The sequence below is a fragment of the Ylistrum balloti genome, unplaced genomic scaffold (genome assembly GCF_031769215.1).
Source record: "Ylistrum balloti isolate Yb309-2 unplaced genomic scaffold, AGI_CSIRO_Ybal_v1 Utg369962, whole genome shotgun sequence".
In the NCBI taxonomy this organism is placed as follows: Eukaryota; Metazoa; Mollusca; class Bivalvia; order Pectinida; family Pectinidae; genus Ylistrum; species Ylistrum balloti.
Window position 1 is genome coordinate 451,223 of NW_026782059.1, and position 25,008 is coordinate 476,230.

The 25,008-nt window shown below is 34.5% G+C and overlaps 2 protein-coding genes across 2 annotated transcripts in view; one reads left to right on the forward strand and one right to left on the reverse strand.

The window, feature by feature from the left end:
• LOC132547577 (dnaJ homolog subfamily C member 13-like) overlaps positions 1-6,230 on the reverse strand; it is a 42,370-nt gene extending 36,140 nt beyond the window's left edge. The window contains exons 1-10 of the mRNA XM_060211355.1: positions 6,163-6,230; positions 5,527-5,602; positions 4,472-4,618; positions 4,026-4,067; positions 3,678-3,824; positions 3,299-3,352; positions 2,738-2,880; positions 2,181-2,340; positions 785-876; positions 240-337 (exon numbers count right to left, since the gene is read on the reverse strand). Of these exons, the coding sequence (XP_060067338.1) occupies positions 240-337; positions 785-876; positions 2,181-2,340; positions 2,738-2,880; positions 3,299-3,352; positions 3,678-3,824; positions 4,026-4,067; positions 4,472-4,618; positions 5,527-5,602; positions 6,163-6,230 (1,027 nt within the window). The remainder of the gene's footprint in view (positions 1-239; positions 338-784; positions 877-2,180; positions 2,341-2,737; positions 2,881-3,298; positions 3,353-3,677; positions 3,825-4,025; positions 4,068-4,471; positions 4,619-5,526; positions 5,603-6,162) is intronic.
• A 2,046-nt stretch (positions 6,231-8,276) lies between these two features.
• Positions 8,277-18,176, forward strand: LOC132547581 (leucine-rich repeat and death domain-containing protein 1-like). Its single transcript, XM_060211358.1, has 3 exons — positions 8,277-8,289; positions 14,729-16,750; positions 17,878-18,176. Exons 1-3 carry the CDS (start codon positions 8,277-8,279, stop codon positions 18,174-18,176), a joined length of 2,334 nt encoding a protein of 777 aa, XP_060067341.1.
• Positions 18,177-25,008: the final 6,832 nt, after the last annotated feature.

A 25,008-nucleotide genomic window follows, 5' to 3' on the forward strand; every position in this document is an offset into this window, starting at 1 on the left:
TATACAACATAGTTTTTTTCTTTCACTAAGGATGCATCTGACCAAATTTGTTCAAAATCTGCAATGTAGTTCAAAACTAGTTGCAATTTGTAGAAAAAGTTGAAAGACAGACATTATGGTATGACATAAGCTCATTGGTCCTTCAAACCAGCTGAGTTATAAACTAAGTGAACAGGGACTATAAAAAATTCAGGTACAACTACAGTATCACTTTAACAGTAGATCAGAATTCCACCTACCTAATCTAAAGCCTCTGTGTGTGAATTTCATTTTGATGCAAACATCACGATTTCCGGATGCTCTCACACCATCCAGTAACGATGCTATCAAAGCATCTCTGTAAAGAAAAGAATGGAAAATTTAACACTGAATTGTTATTAAAGAATCCAACATTCCATCACTCTTACATATAATATCAATTCTTCTAAGGCATAACATTTGATTGGCCAATAAAGATAATCATGTGACAGTATAACAATGATATATTGTCCACAAATTTTCTCATTTTTTAACATGGTGTCACACTAACTATTATTTTCATGTATGTTACGTGTATCAGAAATCTGAACCTAGATTTCTGAAATCATGCTAAAATGAGGAACTAAACTAATGTTTTTTCTTTTTTAAACATATAAAAATTAGCATACAGATAACCCCATTGTGTTTATATAGATATATTTTTTTATATTCCAAAAATATATCTGGTCTGAATGTGATGAAGTGCCTGTCTTAGCGACTCAGGCATTTGACTTAAAAGTTAGATAGCTGTGCTCATTTCACTTACCTGTCTGTAGAGAGGTATGTCCTTATTGCACCTTTTACATATTCAATACTAAACTTTTGTGGGTTTTCACTATCACGAATTATTGCAAAAATCTGAGGAAAAAAATGCAAAAAAAATTTGTGACTTTGAGAAAAATATTTTGAAAAACTTAACACTGAATAAATTGAGAAATTAACAGGCAGCCTAATATCCTGTCCACACTTCTGTTGGTACTTTTTGATAGTGTAAAGCAATTAAACAATCCAGTGTTGTATACAGTAAAAGTCTGTTACCTACATTTAAATCTTTGTATCAACACCTCATCTTGATGATTATAAGTGTAAACATGAACTCCTATAGCACTGACTGATTTTGTTTCTATTTTTATGTAAAACCCAGAGGTCAGCAGCATATTATGTATGGGTCAACAATGTTAACCTTTCTGTGATCTGACAGAGTCCATCTTGATTGAAGTATTATAGTGAGCGAGATTTCCAAGAAATAGTAAATGTAAATTTAAGTGTTGTATATTGCAGCATATGATTGAACAGCATGTAATCCGATGTAAATAGAGTACAGTATAATATTTGTGACATTCTAATGGAGATAAAGAGTTCAACACTAAAGGTTGACTATCTGTTTACAGTTAGGTTAGTCAGAATCAGTTATGCGGTCAAAATAACCGTTCCAGCACCCTAAGGAGATACATTTCAACACTAAATGTTGACTATCTGTTTACAGCTAGGTTAGTCAGAATCAGTTTTGTTTTGATAACCGTTCCAGCACCCTACAGGAGATACAGTTCAACACTAAAGGTTGACTATCTGTTTACAGTTAGGTTAGTCAGAATCAGTCATGCGGTCAAAATATTTGTTTTGATAACCGTTCCAGCACGCTACAGGAGATAGACTTCTACACAAAAGGTTGACTATCTGGTTAGTTAGGTTAGTCAGAATCAGTCATGGGGTCAAAATTTTTCCTTACTATTTCAGCACAACAGAAATTGTAGAATATTCAAATATTCAACACTTCATCAGATGACAATAAAATCTCTCAAATAACTGATATATCTACTTTGTAACAGAGGTCATTGTCTCTGCTAGGATTCAAACCCGGGACCTCTGGCTTACTGGTATATTTCTGCTTGTATTTACCAGGTTAGTTTTTTAAATATTATTTTTCTTTTTTTTTTAAATACTTCTTTTGAAAAATAGACAATATTAGAGTTGGAAGGTGTATTGCTTTCAATAAATTTCCATCAAAAATGTTTAAGAATCAAATTTATTTCATAAAGTAGAATATGTCTTTTTATTTTACAATATCAATGAAAACCATTTTTCCCTCATTTATCATAATTTCACAATTTGCCAACATTACTATGAAAGATCAGAGACAGTGAAGGGATGACTGTACTTACATCACAGAGGGGTTTACAAGTAACCACGTTGTACGTGGCTGGATCTCTCTCTACCATACATGTCTCAGATAAACACAGTGTTCGCCTCACATTGTCAGTGTGACGCGGTGAAATCTTCTGCACCATAAATTCTGCATACGACGTCAATGCTTCATCAGTGCTTGAAATTGAGAAGCAACAACTTTTATATAAAATTCGGCAAAAAGATAATTGATAAATATTCATTTAAATCTAGCTGATACTTGTAGATTTCATCCAGCAAACATTGTAGATTTCATCCAGCAAACAGACAATTAATCGGGCATCAAATGGCAGGAACATAAAAATATATGAGAGGGGAATGTGTAAATGACAGAAAATTAGAATTTAGTTTACTTCTGGGTAGTGAGGTAAAATAAAATCATGTCTTTTCTCAATCGTACATTTTCATGTAAGTGTGTATCTTTTCTCTCCCCAGTTTATTCTAATCACAACAAAAAAGAAATCTGACAATACTAAGCACATACTACAGTATAAATAACATCTGAATACTTATATAACCAGTTTTTGTTTCTTACCTGTGTTTTCCCATCCTGTTGAGGATGAATTGTTGGAATGTTATTGGTTCTCGCCGCTGTTTCACAGCAATTCCAACATAAGCAGCAGCTGACTCCATCACATGCTTAATTAGGTCATCTTTCTGCTCCAGGGCAAAGAGGTGCTACAAGGGAAGTAACTCTAATTTCAAAAGGCAGTTCAAAACCAGGTATGCCTCTAGATATCTTATCTTTTTGTCATGGTAGTTTATTAGCTCATGTGCCCAATCATAAATATTTTTTTTAAAAATAATTATAAGTTTGGAATGAAAATCATCAATTGAATTTTTTCTTCTTTAAGAGTCATATTGACAATAAATAAATAAATAAAAAAAATAAACGAATCAATCAATCAATCAATCAATCAATAAATCAGACATGGAATATTTTACTTGATTTTTGGATTGGGGTAGTGATACATGTAGTTTACAAGGCAAGGTTCATCATTTTTTGAAGTAAAATTTTAATTGTAACATTGCAGTATCAGACTTGGTCAAACTTGCTTGAAAATATACTGATTAATCTAATCTAATGAGTACTCACCAACCGACTAAATCCACCATGAATGATTGCCACTCCACCTGGGTAATCTGTCACCTGTGACACAGAATTCAATTCAAATCATCAGCTTAGTTCATTTCAATGATTTCTTCTTTAAATCAATCACATAGAATTAACATAAATAAAGAACAAATTGAATAACGAAAATAATTGAAATTGTAAATTACAAAAGTGACTTTGTTCATTTTAATCCAATGTTTTGAAACATGTTTTTGCCCCTTTAAATTTAAGAGAAAATGTAGCTACACTTCTATATGTACAACTGCTAAAAATTGATGATTACCTGAATCAGAAAGTAAAAATCTCTGCAAACAATACTCATTAGAAAATTGTCTTTAACGACTTATGAAATGAAAGTTACCTTTGTGAGACCCTCCATGTCTTTGTAAAGGTAAGAACACAGCATCTTGTTGGTGGACGGGTCAATTTGATCCAGTGATCCTGGATTGACCTCTAGAATCACAGGGACACGGTTTTCTGACCAATGACATTTGAAAGCATTGAACCTCTGTCAAAAAAAATTAGATTAGCATGTAGATACAATAGAAATGTAATATTATTTTCCTTGTTCAGAAACTTTGACCAAAAGGAATACTGCAAAGCAGTTTTTATTAAACCAAAAATTAATATAAAAATATGAATTCTTTGTTTATTCAATCTTATTTAATAATTAAGATATTTTCAAAATAACCATGAATATGTGGCTTACCTTTGTTGTTTTTGTGACTTCTGCAAATTTGTTCCTAAATTTCTGCGAATAAAATGAAAATAAACTATTTTAAATATCAATTTTTATGTACAACAGAAACTTTACTGCAGGTAGGTACTACAACCTGGGCATTTGTTATCTATCTTTTTTTTTTTACATTTTGAACCAAATGATTGATAACATATCGTCATAGATGATAACAATGAAATATTTTTCAGTCCCTTAATGTAACTGATTTCAATAAACTGAATTGGTGATAGAATTCATGATTTTTTTAAAAAAAATTGTCTTTAACAGCATCTTTCAGGTGGGAAGAATTTTCTAAAAAGATCAGGGAAGAGAAAACACACATAGCATTTCATTCAACCTCTATAGATGGAGTTGATGAAATTAGTTCTGAATACAATGTAAAGTACATAGAAAAGGAAAGAAGATCATCTACATACCAGTGCTTCAGTAAGGAGATCTGGTCGATGATCTGTGGAAAATTTCATCGAGTCTGTCTTCTTACCCTTCTTCATGGTAATGATAAACTCATTGTTGGTAGGAGCTCTCACATTTGGTGCAATGCTGATGAATTCCTCATAAGCCCACTATAAAATACACTTCATCATAATGCTAGTCTACTGAAGGTTTCAGGTAGTTCTGCTAATAGAGGTTCGTAAACTTAATTATGTGCATACTTTCAATCGAAATTAACATGTCAAGAAACACCTGGTGGCGATCTTGATTACAGTATTTAGTCACGCAAACTACAGTTATAATCAGAACATACACAGAGCAGGTCTCTCAAACTTCAAACGACAAAATTCAAATAGATTATTGCTGCAGTCTTGAAAATCTGAACATGTGAACATGAACAAATGTGTCAATCACAACTAGAACATATCCTACACACAGAAGTTCCCTTCAAGCACCTAGAAGACCACAGTTATACTATGTTATATGAAAATCTTTCTGGATGAAAACACTAATTTGGTTCCTGAAATTACTGCCACAATCTGAAAAATATATTTTCTCATGAAAATCTACACACTATGGCAAAGCACAGATAGAGAAATTTCTAAAAATTTCAAGAAGATCTCTTCAGTACTTTAGGACAAATAGTTGTAAAAACCTTGAACTTCCCAAAGCTAAAATAACTTCGCACCAACATCTGAATTTCCAAATAAGTTCAAAATGTGGAAAGCACAAAGTTCCCTCCAGTGGTGTCTCTGAAAGATCCCTCAAGTGATGTCTGGAGAAATTTCAGCCAAACTGTTAGTAGTTGATAACAGAATGGAGGGACAGATCTCTGACAAAGAACAATCCGAAAATCCTAGCAACTGATGAGACTTGTTATCTTTTTGATCAAATTCCATCATCTAAATTCTTTGGAAAAACTTCCATTTATCATTAACTAAATAAAATGTATTATTTTTAATACAAGAACATGTGAAAAAGTCTATGCATAAGAAACCTTTAAATATAGAGACAGAACATATCTGAAAATGAGACTGACCTGGTTTGTGACCTCCAAAGTCTGGGGATTATAGGTTGTGATTCCAAGCGTCCCAACAGAGAAAATCCTCTTGTATCTGGAAAACAAAATGTCATAGATCATTATTAATGATAGACTTCTTTTAACATAAATTTAATGATAGTGCTATTCAAAAGAATTTCTCCTTTTAAAGATGATAGGAATCTTAAAGTACTGTAGCTTATATAGGATATCAAAATCTTTGAAATACATATAATTCCATGAGCGATCATACAATGTACAGTTCTGTCTTTTTAGGACACCAGATTTTACTTTATGTTTGGATTGGCTTTTAACAATGCTGTTCTTTTGAATGTGTCATAGAAAGAAAATTTTAACGTTTCCCATTGGATATCCTTTATATATTTCACTGATATGACAGAATATATCTTTTCTCCATTTTTGCCTGTGAAATATAGGAATTTGTCAACATGATAAAAACTAATATCATCATTGCAGTGAAGAGATAAGAAAACCATAAATATATATAGTATTTTACCAGGGTTACATATATATATATACATATACATTTTATCATCAGGAAGAAACATATTATTACACTGCTAAAAAAGGAAATATAAGCAACAGTGATTTAACGGTCTTCTGAGATCTACTTACTTCCCTTTCCAGGAGTGCTTAGTTATAAAATAGCAAGCTATATCCTTGTTATCTTTCATGGAACCCATCTTGGGCAAAGTCTGAAACATAATTAATACACCATAATTAATTACATATCATAAAAAATATTTCCAATTCATCAAAAATCGAATTTCACAGGACTGCTTCAAACTGGACACTACATATTCAGAATGTATAAATTTGATTGAAACATAAATATTTTTAATGTAATAAGGATATCATAGATGAGTGATCTCAACAGTGACCAGCTGAACAAGATCTTGTTAAGCTGGTCAATGTCGAGATCACTCTTCTATGATATCCTTAATATGTTAACAGGAAGATTGGTTGACTCCATGCATATCTTTAGATATCCGTTCTCCAGTGACTGTATTAACTAAGAAATGTACCTATATTCAATAACGGTGTTGGCTCTTTTCCCCTTTTCATAAATACTTTTAGTATTGCACTAAGACTTATATTACAAAATTCTGACCAGAATGTTAAAAAATATTGCTTGGTTATGTTCCTATAGCAATGCCAATAAATCTTTGTCTGGTAGTAAACTCATTGTACCATATCTAGTGCTATATTTAGTAGATTTTCAAACAAATGCTATTTAATTTTCTATAACAAATCCTGTTTCCTTATTACAGGTTATTACTGGAGATAATTAATTAAAAAAAAAATAAATGAAATAAAGAAAGAGGAATCTACCAGAAAACTGTCAGAGCCACAATATTACATATAAAGTTCAACATCTAAATGTCAACCAGCTATAATAGAACAAGATAATCTTATCTGTGTATACCAATTTGATGTTTAGTAGATAGATACATAAACCTTGTGTATATGTAAACACAATTCTAGGTCACACAAACCGAAATCACAAAAACAAAATATAAAGCTGTATAATACATGTGTTACAGTGATAATATCTCCAGCAAGGGATTTCCTTGTTCATATCCATATATATATATTTATCTGATAAACTTATACTATTGTTATTGTTATATATTGACGTGTGTGTCTGCATCATCTGAATATAAGGTAGATTGTGTTGTTATAACATTAATAAGAAAACACCCACCTTTGTCATAACAGAGTATAAACATCATGGAGCAATGAAATCCCTCAGAAGGAGATCTTAATAAAATGATAACTTTGAATGAAATTATGATCCATGTTGCCTCTTCAAACAATCAATGTATAAATTAAGACCAAAGACATAATGTGTATAACAGTTACATTGCAATTGGTTGTCATTACAGCCACAAAAGGCTAACCGGAATACAGTCGTATGACACTCTATTCAGTCTCATGAATCCGAGAACCGTCTAAGCTGATCAGAGAAAGCAGGAAGAGTACTCAGGCTCTGTCTAAGAAGACCTAAGGCCTAAGCCAGAAATGTGCTGCAAAGGACGAATCCTACCTGAGAGAAGAGTCATAGTTTCCATTCAATTTAATACATGTTCTTTTTGCAGAGTGTCCTTGTAGTCTTTATTTTTACTGAAAGATGAATTCGTTTGTTTTCTAGGAAGTGAAACATACTTTCTTTTCACAGCTATGTCATGAAAATTGACACGTAGGCAGTACCCACACTTGTTGGTCATACATGTTTAGCTGTCAGTGACATAGAAACCTAAATATTAGAATTTTAAGTCATGCAAAGCTATATTCAATCACACCACTCTCAAAGGGGGAGGGGTCGAACAGACCTGAAGAACATCGAACTATCAAACACTTCCTTGATTCGGTGTGAAATCAAACCAAACTACCAATGTGATATGGCTAAAATTCAAGGTTACTTACAATGTTGATTAACACAACTTCATGCAAATTAGCTTTTAAGGTGTAAAGTAATAATATTCATTATTCTTCTAGGTCTCTTAGCATAACATCATCAGTTTCGCCGAACTAGGTGGCTGCCATGTTGATATTTTTTACAGTTCCGGTCATGCGCGTGATTACTCCCACTTCTCGTTACTTCACGCAGACTTATCGCCGATCTCGTTATTCGCACTTGGCAACCCAAAGCGTCCTCGGTGATTAGACAGGACTTAGCCGGCTATATTCCAACTTCATCTGGATATCTATGTGTTGAATAGAGATAAATGAAAGAGACAGGTATGTTGCTGTAGCAATATCGGTTTTGATACCCTTTTCTTGTGTGTTTAAATTGTTATTAGAACTTGTGCAGATGTCAACATTGTACACGTATATTAAATGTATTTGTATATATATAATATGTATATATACATACTATACACACATAGTATGTGTGTGTGTGCACATGGGGTAGACGAATAATCGGCACGTATACATCGGCTAAGGGAGTGCATTTTGATTAATCACTTCATATTTGCACGATGCTGAACTACTATATGAAATGTCATATTTCTAAATAAGACTTTTCGTTAATTAGATTAAAGGGGCACCTGCCTACCATGAGGAACTGGTGCCTAATACTAGGCCTATTAATTTACTTTTTATTATACATATATTTATGTTTTTTTTTCAATTCTTAATACATCGAACATTGGCTTATTGGGTCTGTTTTGTGTACGGTGATCAATATAGTAGATTATATTTGAAAATCGCATAAAAAAGCACAGACTTACGTGGCTGTATCGTTTGTTATTGAATACTGAAGTTCATGTTTGCGATAAGCAGTAAGTGTTATTTCGCTTAAAATTACTCGACACTGACAATGGCTGATTGACATTCCAAGTATAAATATACATCTTATATGGATTACAGTTTTCCTGAAAAACATTTACCCCTTCCTCCTTCTCTCAAACTCCGGAAACCGAAAACTTACTCCCTCTCTTCGCAGCGTCCTGGCCCAACCCCAAACTCCCTTCCCCCACCCCCATTTCGTCTCGGTGATATCTTTATTTGGGTCGGTTTATAAGAAAACATAATCACCACATTCCTTCATACCATACCTCATCCTTTGACACGCTTTGCCGAAAAAGTATTCAACACTCCCCCTGTTCCTCCGCTTCACTGCATCCGTTTTCCTGAAAACAGCCATTCGATTCGATTGCACGAAATCAGGTCTTAAGATATTCATCCCAGGATCCATTCACATTTTACACCTTCGAAAGTGGAATTTTTGTGGTGCAATACACATCACTAGGCTTTCAACTATCATTCCCCGTGACTGCAGTCACATTACCTGCATCCCCACCCCTGCCCCCCAGTAACCGACGTTAATGCAAACTTTTTAAGAATTTTGTTGTTAAATCAGTATTGAATTATTTAAAGCCATCAATTAGCTCAAATTTTCCTGTAGCCACATAAATCTTGTATACACTGAAATGGAATGTAAATGAAATATCGATCGACTGAAAAGATAAAAATCATATCCTGTTAAAATACCTTGGCTTCGCTGGCACGTATTTGTTTTGTCATTAACTGGTCAATCTTAAGCTTGACACATCTATAATCTAAAATAAATCGTGATTTAACTTCATATGAAATTCAATACCGTCTGTCAATCTTAGTATATAAGCTTAACACACGCTGTATATGTTCACCTGCAATAAAAAATAAACAATATTTGGGTATCATAGGTCGGTTATGGTGTCAGAGCCACAGAGTTGTCAAGGTAGAAGACAAGATAAGGAAAGGCAAAGTCTGGACTGAATTCTGGGTACTTGTATGTAACAAACCAACAGTTAGATAGTGTTGTAGGTGGAAAATAATGTATTTGTTAAAAAAAAAAACACTCTGATTCTTTAACGCATGTATAGCATTTATAAATCCAGGCATGGTCTACAACTGCATATTACCTCAACTCGCTACCTGTATGTTGACAAAACATTGAAATGAACTTACTTCATTTTATTGTATATGTCATGTTTAAGTTAGCATGTTTTCATTGGATACATAAAAAATATCACAATTTAAAAAAGCATACAAAAAAGACAAACAAAGGACCTAGATCTTCACAAACTCTGTCAAAAAGACGATCTGAGGTACAAATATATGGTGACATTTGGCAGGGAGATTTGATAACCTTTTTGTACTTTTGGTCCTTTTGATTTTCTTTTCTCTCCTACGTGTAGACTAACACTTAGACAACCATAGACAATTGGTCAAGGCCGGATCACATTTCCTTGATTTACTGTCGTTGTTAAAATGAACGAGGAGGTCCTTTGAAAATCTAATTTGATCAAGAAATTATTATAATGCAATGTGATTAGACGAATATAAATCAAACTTGAGATCATTGATGTATAGTGTGTCTGAGGGTTGTTAAACTTTTGATGTATAGTGTGTCTGAGGGTTGTAAAAATCTTACCAGGTCTGAAAACATTTTCAGCTCTCTATTCAAAATAATTTTTATTCATTGCTGTCTGCATAGTTAATACGACACAGTACAAGATTTTGCAGACGGTTGTGGATGAATCTGGAGACGAATCTATTTGTTCGGCTATAGTGTTGTATATGTGAATACTAATCACCGACTCGTATATGTTATTCAGCAAGCGATTTTTTCAGAGTGAAAGGCAGGTTCGATTTTATTTTAATATTTTAAACCGTCAGTGCACGTATTTGTATACATGTATAAGTTCAAACACGGGTTTCATTTATATACACTCATGACCATTTTACCTATGACAATAATATCTAAACCCTTTGACAAATAAATTCATGGCCCCTCATTTCTGTAAGTACTTAATGGTATATACAAGGTAAGGGACAGACAAAGCATGTCAATACATATGCCATTATATTTGTATTAAAGATATAATTGAGTAAGTCGATATCGTCTAAAATATGGTATTTGATCATTTCATACAATGAAAACATTTTCAGTTAGTTTAATTAATGATATGCCCAAGCACACCTGGGCTAAGACACGTACATAATACACCTGTTCAAAGAACGGTTAGCTTGATAACATATAAATTTGAAATGCAATGTTTGAAAAATTACTTTTTTTCTTTTTTTTTTCAAAAGAAAATTTCATTTTTCCCTTCTACCTAAAGCATTTAATTTTGTTATATATATTTTTAAACTATATGTTAAACGAATATTTGTGGCGAATGGTGTGTTTTCTACCAATTCTTTGAACAAGTGAACCCCCGCCCTATTATATAGTCTAAGCCATTTATTAATACACACAATTGCCCATCAAATTTATGTAACTTTACACGCTCTATATTATGATTATGACAATATCATAATGTAATCTAAGAATGCTTGACCCATATCGATGAAGTTTTTAAATTTCAAATATGCTTGGTTCCTTAACGCTAGACAATAGTACATCAGTTTTGTTGATGTCGGCAAATATTTTATGGAATTTGTTTACATTTACAAATCTAGATTTGATCAATATATATTTCAATGGTTTGTGAATGTAATGCCCGTGGTTTGTGTGGCCAGAAAGCCATTAACATTGTCAACAAATATGTAAATACTGAGAAGGATCCATTATAGGTATAATATATACCTCAACACTGTCCCAGCATTACTGCTGTACCGAGACTGTTTAACCGGACTATAATTAATCAATACTGAATTGACTAAAATATGAAGATCACTGATAATTTCAAATTATATCAGGAATAAAAACGATCGAGAATATTTCTGACACTACATGATTGATTTGGTAATCGGGTGGCGCAGTAGTAACGTACTCGCCTTCAGTCACCTAGCGGTCCTGGGTTCGATTCCAAGAACGACGTGAAAAGGTATAGGGTTCACCTGCCTGACCACGTGGGTTTTCCTCGGGTACTCCGGTTTCCTCCCACAGAAAGACCCCCAGCGCGCTTCTATCCGGGTCAATAAGAGCGGTTTATATAGACTGATAATTTCTTTTGCAATTGTTGTAAAATAAATGAAATTTATAGATATATATATTTATTGATGATGAGGACCATACTTTGGGTTGTCGGAAACAAAATGAACATCACAGGGAACACCTTTAAACAAGGCATCGAGTTTGAATCCTCGATCGGACGCGCGGAGTCACATGCCCCACTAAATGGGTTTCCCCGGGACACTCTAGTTTCTTCATGCAGTATAACCCATCGCTCACTACCGTCCCACAGGAACTTGACGCGAATTTCCAACCCACGGCCCATACACATGCATATGTATTCAAACTATTGATGACTTCAAGTGCATCAAAGTGCAGCATCTTTATTGTCATAAATAACTCACGAGAAATAATAACGGAAATTAAAAACGTCTTATTGAAATTACTCGTTAATGTGAAGTACACTTAAAAAAAATAAACAGGTGATTTTCGTTTAAATGATGAATTGTACTGATTTCAATTAGCAACAAACAGCTTCAATTATAATTTAAATTGAGCAATGTCAGTTCGTAATATCATGTACGAATGTAATGACTGTTAGGTCGCTTTCAAGTCTTATGTCAAAGGTGAGTCCTCGGTCACCTGCCAGTGGCATACTTTCTCGTGACCGTGTATGTTTCTATAGAATAAATTGACAGCCTGCCTAACTCTATACATAAAATTGTAACAGCGTCAGTCACATTTGTACGACTAGATTATGAATATTAATCACCTTCAGAGATCTTATTTTGATAATGAACTCAGAGAATTTATCTCACAAAAACATTGCTTATACAGGTTTCTGAAAAATTACCGTTTCAATTATCTGTGAATATCATATATATTTATTTTTCGGATTTTTTTGATGGATGTAACGAAAATTAATTTCCAGTCTGACTTATAAAAGGAATAAATCAATACTAGATTATATCACATGATCCGCCTGTTATCCAGTGTGTCGGTGTGTTATATACCATGGATAGCTTTTCCTTGTTTGCGCCACACAGAAATCGAACGTGATGTCATAATATCAACAATGACTTTACACCATAAATTGAACATGGTACATCAAAATGGCTACCTGTGTTTGATTTTGTCCTTTTCATCTTTACTTTAAAACATGTCAACCTGTCGCGAAGCTTACAATCTCATGTAATGGAAAACTCTATTAGACCCTGTTTTCTTAACCTTCTACGTCGTTGATCCTATAATCTGATACCTTTAAACATCCACCAGTTATAGGATTCTATACACTTTGTAAAATCTTGGTCAACAAATATACAACCCTTGATACTTATTAACCTTCGCGAACCAACGATAAATAAAGCCAAATTATTTCACTCACTTTTTGTGGTAATAATGTAAGTTTGTGTGCTTTTCAGAAAGCTGACATTTCAATATTTTTAAGCAATTTGTATTTCTTTGCAAAGGCGTCTTTGTGTTCTTTGCTCAACAAATGAAATATTTTTTAAAACTTTAAAGTTTTCAGCCATTAATTGTGTATAAATCAACTGTATATCGTATAGTTTTTTTAGATAAATGATATATTTACATCTATACTATATATTATATAATTTATGTAATTAAGTCTTGCTTTTAATAATGATAAAAAGACTGTCTATAAACTCTAATTCGGAGGACGACCGGAAGAGAAATATGTGACCTCTGCATATAAATATCCGACCAAATAAACAGGGTTGTTCTGTTTCACGAACCGTATACAAGAAGCTATGATATATTCATGACTTTGAAGGTGAAAAATAGGAGAAACATATGGGGAAAATAAATAAACGACAATTAGATCACGTGTATTTGAATTTTAGCTCACAACTGTAAACAAATACCACACCTGTCTCCATGATACTCCAAAGCTGATGGTTATCCATTGGTAGATTTCAAAGAGAAATAAATTTTTATCTATAACTATAGATCTGTTGTGCTGTTTCTATACACGCCCACTTTGCCGCATTGTATATCTAGGATAACGACCTGGGGGTATTTTCGAAGAGAATTGATGAATCTTGGGACAGATATACAAACTACAGACCACAAGTATCACAGATACGTCAAACAGTATGTTACATTTAAAATTGGTTTCAGTATCGATTTTCTAGTTACCTGAATACAAGTTTCCGGGCGAAGGAAGCAGTTAAGTAGGGACACTAGGCAGTGGTCAGACGTGATTATTTACCACTTAAAAGTGTCAGCGAATAAGTGAAGTAAACAAGATGGTGTTTTATCTGAAGACAGAAAAATCGATGAGGGAAGAAAATGAATTAAATAAAGATCGATTTCATAATTCATTTATGATATATTGAGTAGTACAGTAGTAAATATGGTCCGTTGTTTCTTAAGGTATTGGTTTAGCTCTCGTAAGACCAGTTCTCTCAGGTGATATTCACTTGAGTGTCATTTGTACAAGCTTCGAAATAGCAGGTGTTAGACACTGTTAGTCAATTTTAGCGTTCCTTAGGCGCCTACTGCGTTTTAGATTTAGGCCCATAGCATCACTGGTAGTGGTAGAAGGACGAAACATGTGAACGAGTAAATTCAATATATTAATGTTGCTATATTGCATTTAATTCAAAATTCCTATTGAAATGTGCTGCCCATTTTTGTGTCTTTGTCCAATTCTAGCCGGAAAGTATCTCAACGTGACACCTAGCGGAAACTAAACAAACTATAATAAGAACTTAGTATTTCATGCTGTGTCGACTACATTTTATATTGTTATTTCTGAATCATTTACAGACATGGACGGTTCCGCGGATCCCGTGGGACCTCCAGAGGACCAAAACGTTCCACAGGAGAATTCCGATGATGTTCCGAATGACGTTCGGGAAACTTCGCAGGAATTGACAGAAATTGATGAAGAACCGGAACCAGAACCGCTAAACCTAGACGACTACTTATTTGATGACGGACAGAACGTGACAATTGATCTGAATGAACAGATGTTGATGGTCGTTCCGGATGGAGTATTTTCTTTCGAAAAACTCACACATCTGATGCTCGGAGACAACGGTTTAACCAGTCTCCCGGACGAAATAGAGAGACTAGTAAATTTAGAGATTCTCGAAGTGCCAAACAATAACATAGATGTCATTTCTAATAGCATATATCTACTATATCATCTTCGTGTGCTAGATTTCTCCAATAACGAAGTTACTGAAATACGACCGGATATTGCAAGTCTTCTTGACATGCGCGAGCTGGTATTCAGCGGAAACAGACTGACGCGCATTCCAGCACAAATTGGATACCTGGAACAGCTCGAGTATCTAATTCTTAGTGAAAACAGGATTTCCGAACTTCCCAACACGATCGGCCACTGTCAAAATCTAAAGGTGCTTGCATTGGAGAGAAATATACTCGACTTTATCACGGCGGAAGTGTGTAAAATTGAGGAACTGCGCAGACTCGCATTATCAGGAAACCACATAACAAACTTACCGAGAGAAACGGAAAACTTTGCATGTCTAGAACAACTTCTTTTAGACGATAATGAGTTTGAGTTTGTTCCAATTCAGGTATATTGGATGGAAACCCTGACGGAACTTGCTCTGAGCGGCAACAAATTAAAGGCGATACAACCGGAAATTGGCAACCTCAAGAATCTTACAATATTAGGACTTAACAATAACCAGATCGAGGCCATTCCTGACGAGCTATGTGATCTACATTTAATAGAGGTGTTGGGTCTGGAAAACAACCAGATACGGGAAATCCCTGATAATATCTCCAACTTGTACAATCTCAAGGAAATTTACGTCGGGAACAATTACATCAAGGAAATTCCGGAGAATCTTTGCTGGTGCTCGAATCTGGAAGTTCTAAGCTTGCTGAAGAACCAGATTTCCGACCTCCCAGTGGAGCTGGAGAATCTCCGTCACTTACATTCTTTAGTGCTAACAGACAATGTTTTCGAGGTTCTTCCTCCAGCTATCAGTTCCCTTCACGGTATGGAAATATTTCTCTCTGATGGTAACAAAGTCTCTGCACTTCCAGAAGATTTTGGAAGTTTGAGTAAAATGAAACAAATTAATCTTAGCAGAAATGCGTTCACAGAGTTTCCCGTATCGATGTGTTCACTCAGAGGTCTAGAGGTTTTAGACATGAGACACAATCAGCTACAAGCTATACCAAAAGACGTTTCGAGATTTGATCGAATGCGTGTTCTGAACTTGAGCAATAATCAGATCCGCACACTAGACCCTGATTTTTGTGGCATCAAGAACCTCCATGTTTTGGATCTCTCTGACAACTTACTTGACGATATTCCTGAAGAATTTGAAGGAATGAATGAACTCGCTGATTTGGACATTTCAAATAACCAGTTCTTACAATTTCCCAAAATAGTGTTTGCTATACCAAATCTTGAACGTCTGAAATATGACCAGAGGAACGGACATCCGACTCCTTCACTTCCGGATGAGGTTGAGTTTTCTGGACTTTCCTATCTGATAGTGTCCAATAACACACTGAGAACACTCCCGAACACCATCAACGGCATGAAGAACATCCAGTCCTTCGTAGCGGACAACAATGACATTTGTGTTTTGCCTGAGGCTCTCTGTGAACTAAAAAATCTCAAAGTGCTACATTTGAATAATAATTCGCTGACGTCACTTCCGGAAAATTTCGACAACCTTTCGGGATTAAAGGACCTGCGCCTCTACAACAACCCACTAAAGACGCCACCGATGGATATTTGTGTTAGTGGCGTTATGCAGCCAATTGGTCGATTCATCAGACGAGCGATGGAGCGTGAAGGTTAGTTCTGAATTTATATTTACATTTGCACGACAATGTGACTGTAGACTATACATAACAGAAATAAATACAATTAAAAATTAATGAAGAGCATCCAACCGTGGCCATTATGACGTCATTGTTGTTGACTTAGAAATGACATGAAAATGATTGTTCCACTTTGTGGGTGACGCTTTGGGTAATTAACAATTTGAATCTAAATGTAGTTACACTTTGTGCAACGAAGCGCAAATTTTATGTTTGCACGGAAATTTTATCCTTCCTTCAAATTGGTTGTTTTCGGCCAAAGATATTCGGGTATGGTAAATGGTAAATGGAGCGATATGAGGTTAGAATTGTTGGTTAGTCTTTATAATGTCTAGAGGTTCCATTTCGTAGTATCAAGTTGGACGTGTTTGATGCTCGTGAGTATACCTAGTGGTTCCGTTGAAGTCTAGCTACAATGCTGAATGAGATTGAGCAAGATTTACATTGCAGCCGTCCTTGATAAAGCGGAAGACGCTTACCATTCCGTAAAACTTTATTCTCCTTGTACGTTCTCTTTGTAAATCTTTCTGTTGTTCATATTTTGCTCTAGTTTCATCGAATTTGTGTTTGAATGAAGATTCTGTTAACATGTTGGTATTTTCTTTGTTGTCACAGTCATGACTTTTCTAAACGCACATGCCGACAAGTATGTTATGTTTGATCAAAAATCCTATCAAGTTTGGTTTGGTTTATTTTACATCCTATCAACAGCTAAGGTCATTTCAGCCTTCCAAATTTTCGAGGGGTTTGAATGTGATGATTTTGTGGACAATGTACAGTGAACTTGGTTGAGAAATCTTTAATATTGGCCAAAGTATTACGTAAATCTCTCGACTTGAACATGTTACATGATAATGTCGTCGATGAACTAGAAGACGCTTACTCTTCCGGAACACATGGTCTTAATGTACTTTTTCAGGAGTCGCCGTGTAAATCTTTATTTTGTTCATATTTTACCCTAGTTTTATGGAATATGAGATTGAATTATGTTTATGTTGCCATGTTGGTATTTTGTTGTTTTTTATTTTTACAAGTGCAATTCATAGTATCTAGATATATATATATTGCTTTCATGTTACAATTTTCTGATTTCCTATCAGAACTGTTGCTGTTGAAGATGTTTGAGGAGATAAAGACTTCCCTGGATAAGAATGAGATTCGATACATGATGAAGAAGTTCCGATTCCCGGATACGAAGATCACAGAACTGGAACAGACATATCACGGGAAAGACAGGATACAAGAAAGAGTGTACAACGCCATGTTGTTTTGGAAGGACTTCAAAGGACCCTTGGCAACCATTGACGAGTTGATCCGGGTATTTCATATCGTTGGTTACGAACAGTTGTGCTCGAAACTAAAATCAATGAAAATTTTCTCCCAGAGATTGAGGTTTTAAAGTGTTTACTAGCCTTGGATATGTATGTGTCTGGTAGGTGTTCTTCGATAGCATATCGGGAAAGATCAACAACGAGGAAAGTTCGACCACCTCTATTGCGAGAAGGCAATATGATTAATTCTTAATTGTCGTTTCCTTCATGTTAACACTTAACCAGGTGTATAGAAAATTGACATTTTTATTAGTTAGACTTTCTATTAATAAATCACTATTTACAAATTTCATGACCGGAAACCAAATGTAGGGCTTTCAGCTTGCAGATCCGAAGTTTTTAAAATGTCGGAACGTCACAGGATAGCTATATCTGGTGTACGCTGTCCAATTAAAGCTTTGATTTATTACCTAACCCATGTTTGAAGCAGAAACTGAATTACTCGCGTCCTGTCACAAAGTGGTACATGTAAACAACCTCTGTTTCAAGTCCTTGAAAAAACCTACTGTACTATTTTTCGAGGACAAAAACAAGAAGAGCTGTTAAGGCGACAGATAACACAGTCAGTGACCAATCTACCCAAGTCCGTATAGTTCAAGGACGCTGTAAATACGCTAGAAACAATATCTCTTTTAGAGTTAGCGTGACAGAGTTAGGGTTAGAATTTTAAACATTTCCTGGTCCCATAAAATGGCTTTCCTGATTTTATCAGATATTAACCGATAATATATTTGATAAAGTTAGCTTTTAACCCTGATTGGTCTCTTTCTTTTGATACAGGAGCTGGCTGTAAGTTTCAACAAAAAATTTACTCAATATCGACGAACACGGTGTTTTAAGTATTATTGTCCTCGTTTGACAGTAACATGAAAATACGTGATCAATATGCTAATATGATGTTGATAGAATGTTTCATGGTCGCAGGCATGATGGAAATCTTCTGCTTCAGGTAGAAATTAAAATTATTCCTCAGCATGTCTCTGTAACAGTTACATATGTATATACATAAACATATTTTTCAATTTCAGTTGAACCTCGACGTTTATCTTCCGGTGTATGTACTAGTCATTCTGATATATAACATTAGCTCTTTTAATATTCATGCATGTGTAAAATTGTTTAGAAATACATTTCATATTTTCTATTTTTTTAACCAATTTCAATACTTTTTAAAAACAGTTTATGACATATTGTATAGTACTTTTTCACTTGTTTTCTTTTACTTTAAGCATTTATCTATAGAAGCTTGTATTACTTCAACTCATTATATATCACCTAGTCTTTCCGGTATCTCGTTCTTTTCTTTTTTAACGTTTTAAGTAGCTTACCTCAGTAATAGAATTACATATATTTTCTACATATGAATTTTTTCTGTGATATTTTTTTCATCGAGAGTGCTATGGAGGTTTTATTTTCAATAATTGTCGAAATCGATTTTAAATCATGTTCAATTAGGATAATTGGACAGATAATGATGGAACTTTATCATCCTAACAAGAGTACTATTAAAGTGGGCGAGCATTGCGAACTTGTCAACAGAAACGTGCGCAAATGATTTCTAAAATGTAAATGTATTTTTTAACTCTTTATTGGCTGGACTTAATCACTTGTTAAAATATACACGTATACTGTATGTAGCTCGGAGATATTTGAATATATTTCCACCAACAAACTAAAAAAGAAATGTTCAACCGACTTGAAATATTTATTGTTATACTCCTCTGAACTTTTTTTTTATATTTTTTTTCTCGTGATCTCATTACCTTACTACCTTCTGCAATGACACTTGTTTTCAGTCACTACCGCAGGGTCAGATCATCGTGTTATCAGTGTCATAACAGCAGCATAATGTTATGGATATATTAGAAGCACGTGCACGAAGATTAGCCTCGAATGACCTGTAATTTATTGAAATAATTTTATACTCTTAGGAACTCGTTATGAAATTTCCCCCAATAAACCAACGCAAGCGGAGTGACTCTTCTGAAAGATTAAATGAATTCGTTGGAAATTACGTATACAGGATTAAACGTCATCGCAACTGATCTAGGAGTCAGGAGTGACACCAGAAGTGAAAAATAAATTACAGAGAGAGAGAGAGCGAGAGAGAGAGAGAGAGGAGGGGGGGGGGGGGGCGGTTGGAGAAGAGAGGGAGACAGAGGATGGAAAGGGAAATATCAATATCCCAAATTAAAAAAAGTGTGAATGTTTATGCCATGACCTGAACATGGCTGGTGACCATAGTCTAAAATATTAAATATACCGTTTTCCTGAACTGTGTGTTTCGTTGTTAAAATATTTTTGTAATAAAAATAAAAGGCTATAATTTCGTCCGTCAAGGAATATAACATGGTGTATTTCTAACAATGGCATTAGGGAAGCACACCAAAATCTGATAAAGTGATAAAGCTTCTGCCCATTTATCTAAGGTTTTAGACAACAAATGACATCTAGTGAACACTGACTGTTAGTGTAGTAGTGATTTCCTTCGTCTGTGTTGATATTTTTTGTAGAGTTAGTAAAATTTACCTCGTTTGATCTGATTGTAAGATTTTTGTTTTTAATTTTGTTTTAACTTTTTTTGTATAAACTGTATTGCGTTTGCGATATATCACACCATTTTACGTCAACTGTTTCAGTTTTCTAGTTTTAACAAGATTCGTCCTCAAGCATTAGTCTGCCCGATAAGGTAGTTTTACTGTTCTTATAGCGGCCGAAATGAACGTGTTAGTTTTATTTTTTTAAACTTTGTATGCACATTCAATTAAAAAATTGTCGATAATCGCTTAAATATAAACGTAGATATGAATTGGTTTGATGACATGCAAGACTTGAAACACATAGCTTCATTAAAATGTGCACATATTTGTTTTAATTGCAGGAACTGATCTAAGTTAACCGACAAAATATGTCCTACACAAGTTTGATTTTTAATGGTATGTATTTTGTTCACTACATCCTTATTGCCAAATTATTCTGATTTGTGATAAAACTTTACAATATTAATTGATCTTGCTCTGCTTTTTCTGTTGTAATTTTTGCAATGAAAAATGTTCTAATCATACGTGTGAGAGGTCATGACCCATGCACGAGAGATCAGTGCTGTGCGTATCTACGGTAACTGCGCTGACTAAGCATTGTTGATTTTGTTGCCCGTTTTAAAATTCTGCTAAATGCTTAAACTAGAAGTCAGCACCATAGATTGGCTATCAGTCCCTAAAATGTTTTAAAGGATAGAGAGGGGAAAAAATGGCGCACATAACCTTTTATCTCAACTCTCCCTTATTACGACCTTTCGACCCTAACTTACAATGAAATAATTATCTCTTCGGTATCTCCATACTAGTATATCCTGGAATTGTCCTTGGAGTCTTATCCGTAAATACCGTTGAGATAGTGGAGCTCTGCTGAACTGCACATGTATAATCACGGTATACAAATTAAGGAAGTAATTGTCTAGAAAATCAAACCGTCTTTTCTTTGTTTTGTTTAGCGATTTTTTTGCGTGATAGTTAGAATTATAAGATATTTTTGTTAATGTTTTTATCAATGTCATATCTTGGATAAAAGCGTTTTGTCATCTTTATATTTGTATATATCAGGTACCAACGAGAATTGTAGTACATTTACTTAAATTATATTTTATACAAATCTTCTTGTAAAAGAAATATAAATAAATTTATTAATAAATACATATATGTTGTTGTGGATGTTTTTCTTTCTCCTTTGATAATATCGATTGTTGGGTACTTTACTTCTATTAACCGTAAATGACGGGGCCGCTGGCACTTTTATAGTGTCACCAGACTGAAACGGCATAAGTTACTCATATTAATATCAACAACGTAATATTGAATAGATGTTTTATACTAAGTGAAAATCATGTATCGGAGACATCCTTACATGTATATATATCTATAAACTACATAACAATTACATTAATATTAGAGAGATATAATTTGTGTAAATCAAAAATTTCATCAGCTTTCTGACATGTGATTACCATGGTTACCAGCTCAAAAAAATGCAAAAATACTACTAATTAGAACATACCACTACAACTTTATAGGAGAAAATTATTTCTGAGCACATGTCTTAAAATCAACAACACTGTCTAGGTAACAAACTACTTACATTTCAGCAACTTCCTACTCGGGACGCCACGCAACATGACCATGTGTAAACACTAGGAAAATTTCACTTCCTGTAGTCTCGAATACAATGCAAAAATATTATTCTGAAAAGTATGACACCCCACATTGTCCACTTCAAAATGACAATATCAATTTTAGCAAGGAGTTATTTTTCAAATTTGAATTAAATTTTTTATAAAGGGGTAATCTATAGAAGAAAAATGTCACCCATGATCACTCACACGTGAAACTGCGCAAAGGGTGGAAAGCAACATGGCGGACATAGGAACAAAAATAGTCTCGGTCACCAAGACGTTTCATCACGTGTGCAAACAAAAAGTGTCTAGCTGAGCTATTAGTATCTTCCGGTAATCTCCGGTTTACGTTACGATAAGGCGTAGTCAACGGTTAACCCGAGAGCAAGACCGACATACAGCTGTCACTTGCCATTCCATCCAGAAAAAAAATGTACAATGCGCCCCGATTAACTTGGTATGTAAACAAGTAAATATAAGTTAAGGTAATATATCTGTGTGTTGAAGACAACTTCCTTGATATTAATGGATGGAAACAGGATCAACAGTCAACAGATTTTCAATGTTTGCCACCGGCACTTAAGACCTCCAAATAACCACTAAAAAACGATATTGGGAAATCATGAAAGGATGGGCCTATATGCACAATCCTTGTCACTTCCGTGATGTCCAGCACAAGTCGGCAATATGGTAGAACAATTTGCGGCATAGAGTCACATTTTTTTTTACTGAACTCGGTGCTCCTAACCGCAGAACGGACAAACTTTCCTCGACTGTGACATTGGTAACAACTGTAAAGGGCCTCCTCGACCAGTTTCGACCAAGTACTGCCGATCGTGCAAAGAGGCCATATTTTCACGTGCGAAATGGCTCACTTTGATGAATCCATGCATATGTAGATGTATTGTTTCTGTTCATTTGTGTTGTCTCTACTGCCATGGTCGTAGGTTTTACCATGTGCAGAGTCCTCATTCCTTTTAGGGAGGGTCCTACCTCATTCCTTTTAGGGAGGGTCCTACCTCATTCCCTTAAGGGAGGGTCCTACCTAATTCTCATTCTCTTCAGGATGTTACGATGATTTTAGTATTCATAACAAAGCTTGATAAATATAAACTCCACGTAAATATATACTCTCTTATAAACAATTTCACATTAATTATCATACAGAAATTAAAGGTGATGTTTACAATGAAATAAACTCGCACAGATGATGATAATAATATTTATTCATGTAAATGGGAATGTAACATGATATCACACTAATTTAAAATGAGACATTAAACGATAAAAAGATTACATTTTAGCTTATACAAAAACTAATGGAAAGTTACACTGATCACAATATACAAAACACATTACTTTGAATTTAAAATGTTAAAAATAATCTACTATACGGTAACACTGTAAAATGAGACAGGAATAAATACATAATTTATTAATGTGTAGTGCGTACATTGTACCTAGGATTGTCCACAAACGTTATACCGTGTCTTATTTCCCATAGGCTCTTTTCTACATGTTAACACGCCAAAATGATAAAATGTCAGAGGATATTTTCTGCACACAAGTGGAAAGAGGATGCCTGTGGGCGAATAAACTAGAACATGTCCATATTTGGTGAAAAGGGCATGGCTCTTTGTGTTACTATAGCAAGGATATGCTATCTAAAACAGTAATGAAGATTCGTTTATCTGTCACATGATGAACAAGACATTGTAATAAAACACTGTTAATCACATCCAGCCACTGAAGCATAGTCTGTACTTATGTAAGCATCCATTTAATTATCAGCCATTTAAATTTTGTTCGTTTTAGACTGGACTCCAGTACAACATTTTACCAGTAAAAATTTCACAAAGCACATGTACTAACTTGATAAAAAAAACACATAAAATGTAGATTAGATGTAGCCCATGAAACATAGGACGTGGGCGTGATCAGTTTCGGTTGATATATCACCTGTAATTACTGCACAAATCAATTGAAGCATTCTTCACCAGACGTGGATACCAGGACACGGGAGGTGTCACAGAGACGGAAAACCTGTCAATCAATGAAGTTTCATAAGCCCTCTTTATCTCTGCTGGGGTAAGGTAAAATGGAATATACTGTTACAAAACACACATTCGCCTTGCATGCCGATGACGAAATCAAACAAGGAAAGATTCACTGAAATTTGCTACGTAAAGTTACGCATTTTTTAAGTTAAGCGACTCGCCAGATATATCTGTTCTTTTTTTAAATATTTACACCACTTCATCTATTTCCAGCGTTATCTACAGTTTCATTTATATGCCATATAAAACGCAAGGTTGTTTTGTTGAGCGACCAATAATGACAATGAGTTTTAATGGACCGAAGATGCATATCTTTTTTCTTGTTTTTGTAAATGAAAGAATCGCACTCGTTTAATCCAGATCTAAACAAATGGTATACAGGTATTTTTTTCCAAAGTTTCAAATTTTCTTGGTTTGTTTATATTTATCACTCTTCGTTGTCCTTGGATTGGAGGTCAAATGTCTGACAAGCCGAGCCATGTCCATAAGCACGATGACAACCACGGATATACATAACATCAAGATACCAAGAATACCGATATTCCTCGACGATACCCGATCATCAGGTGCCGATATCAACTTCCTTCGACTAGAGCTCGTCATCTTTTTATTTACAGTCATTTCTGTCTTGAGAATTGTGATTTTCTTTATCAGTTCCTCAGTAGTATTGGGTAT

Bases quoted from the DNA above. Each gene is read 5' to 3' on its own strand.
- LOC132547581 (XM_060211358.1), top strand. The intron at 16,751-17,877 runs GTTAGTTCTGAA...ATTTCCTATCAG, and splicing joins ACGAGCGATGGAGCGTGAAG to AACTGTTGCTGTTGAAGATG.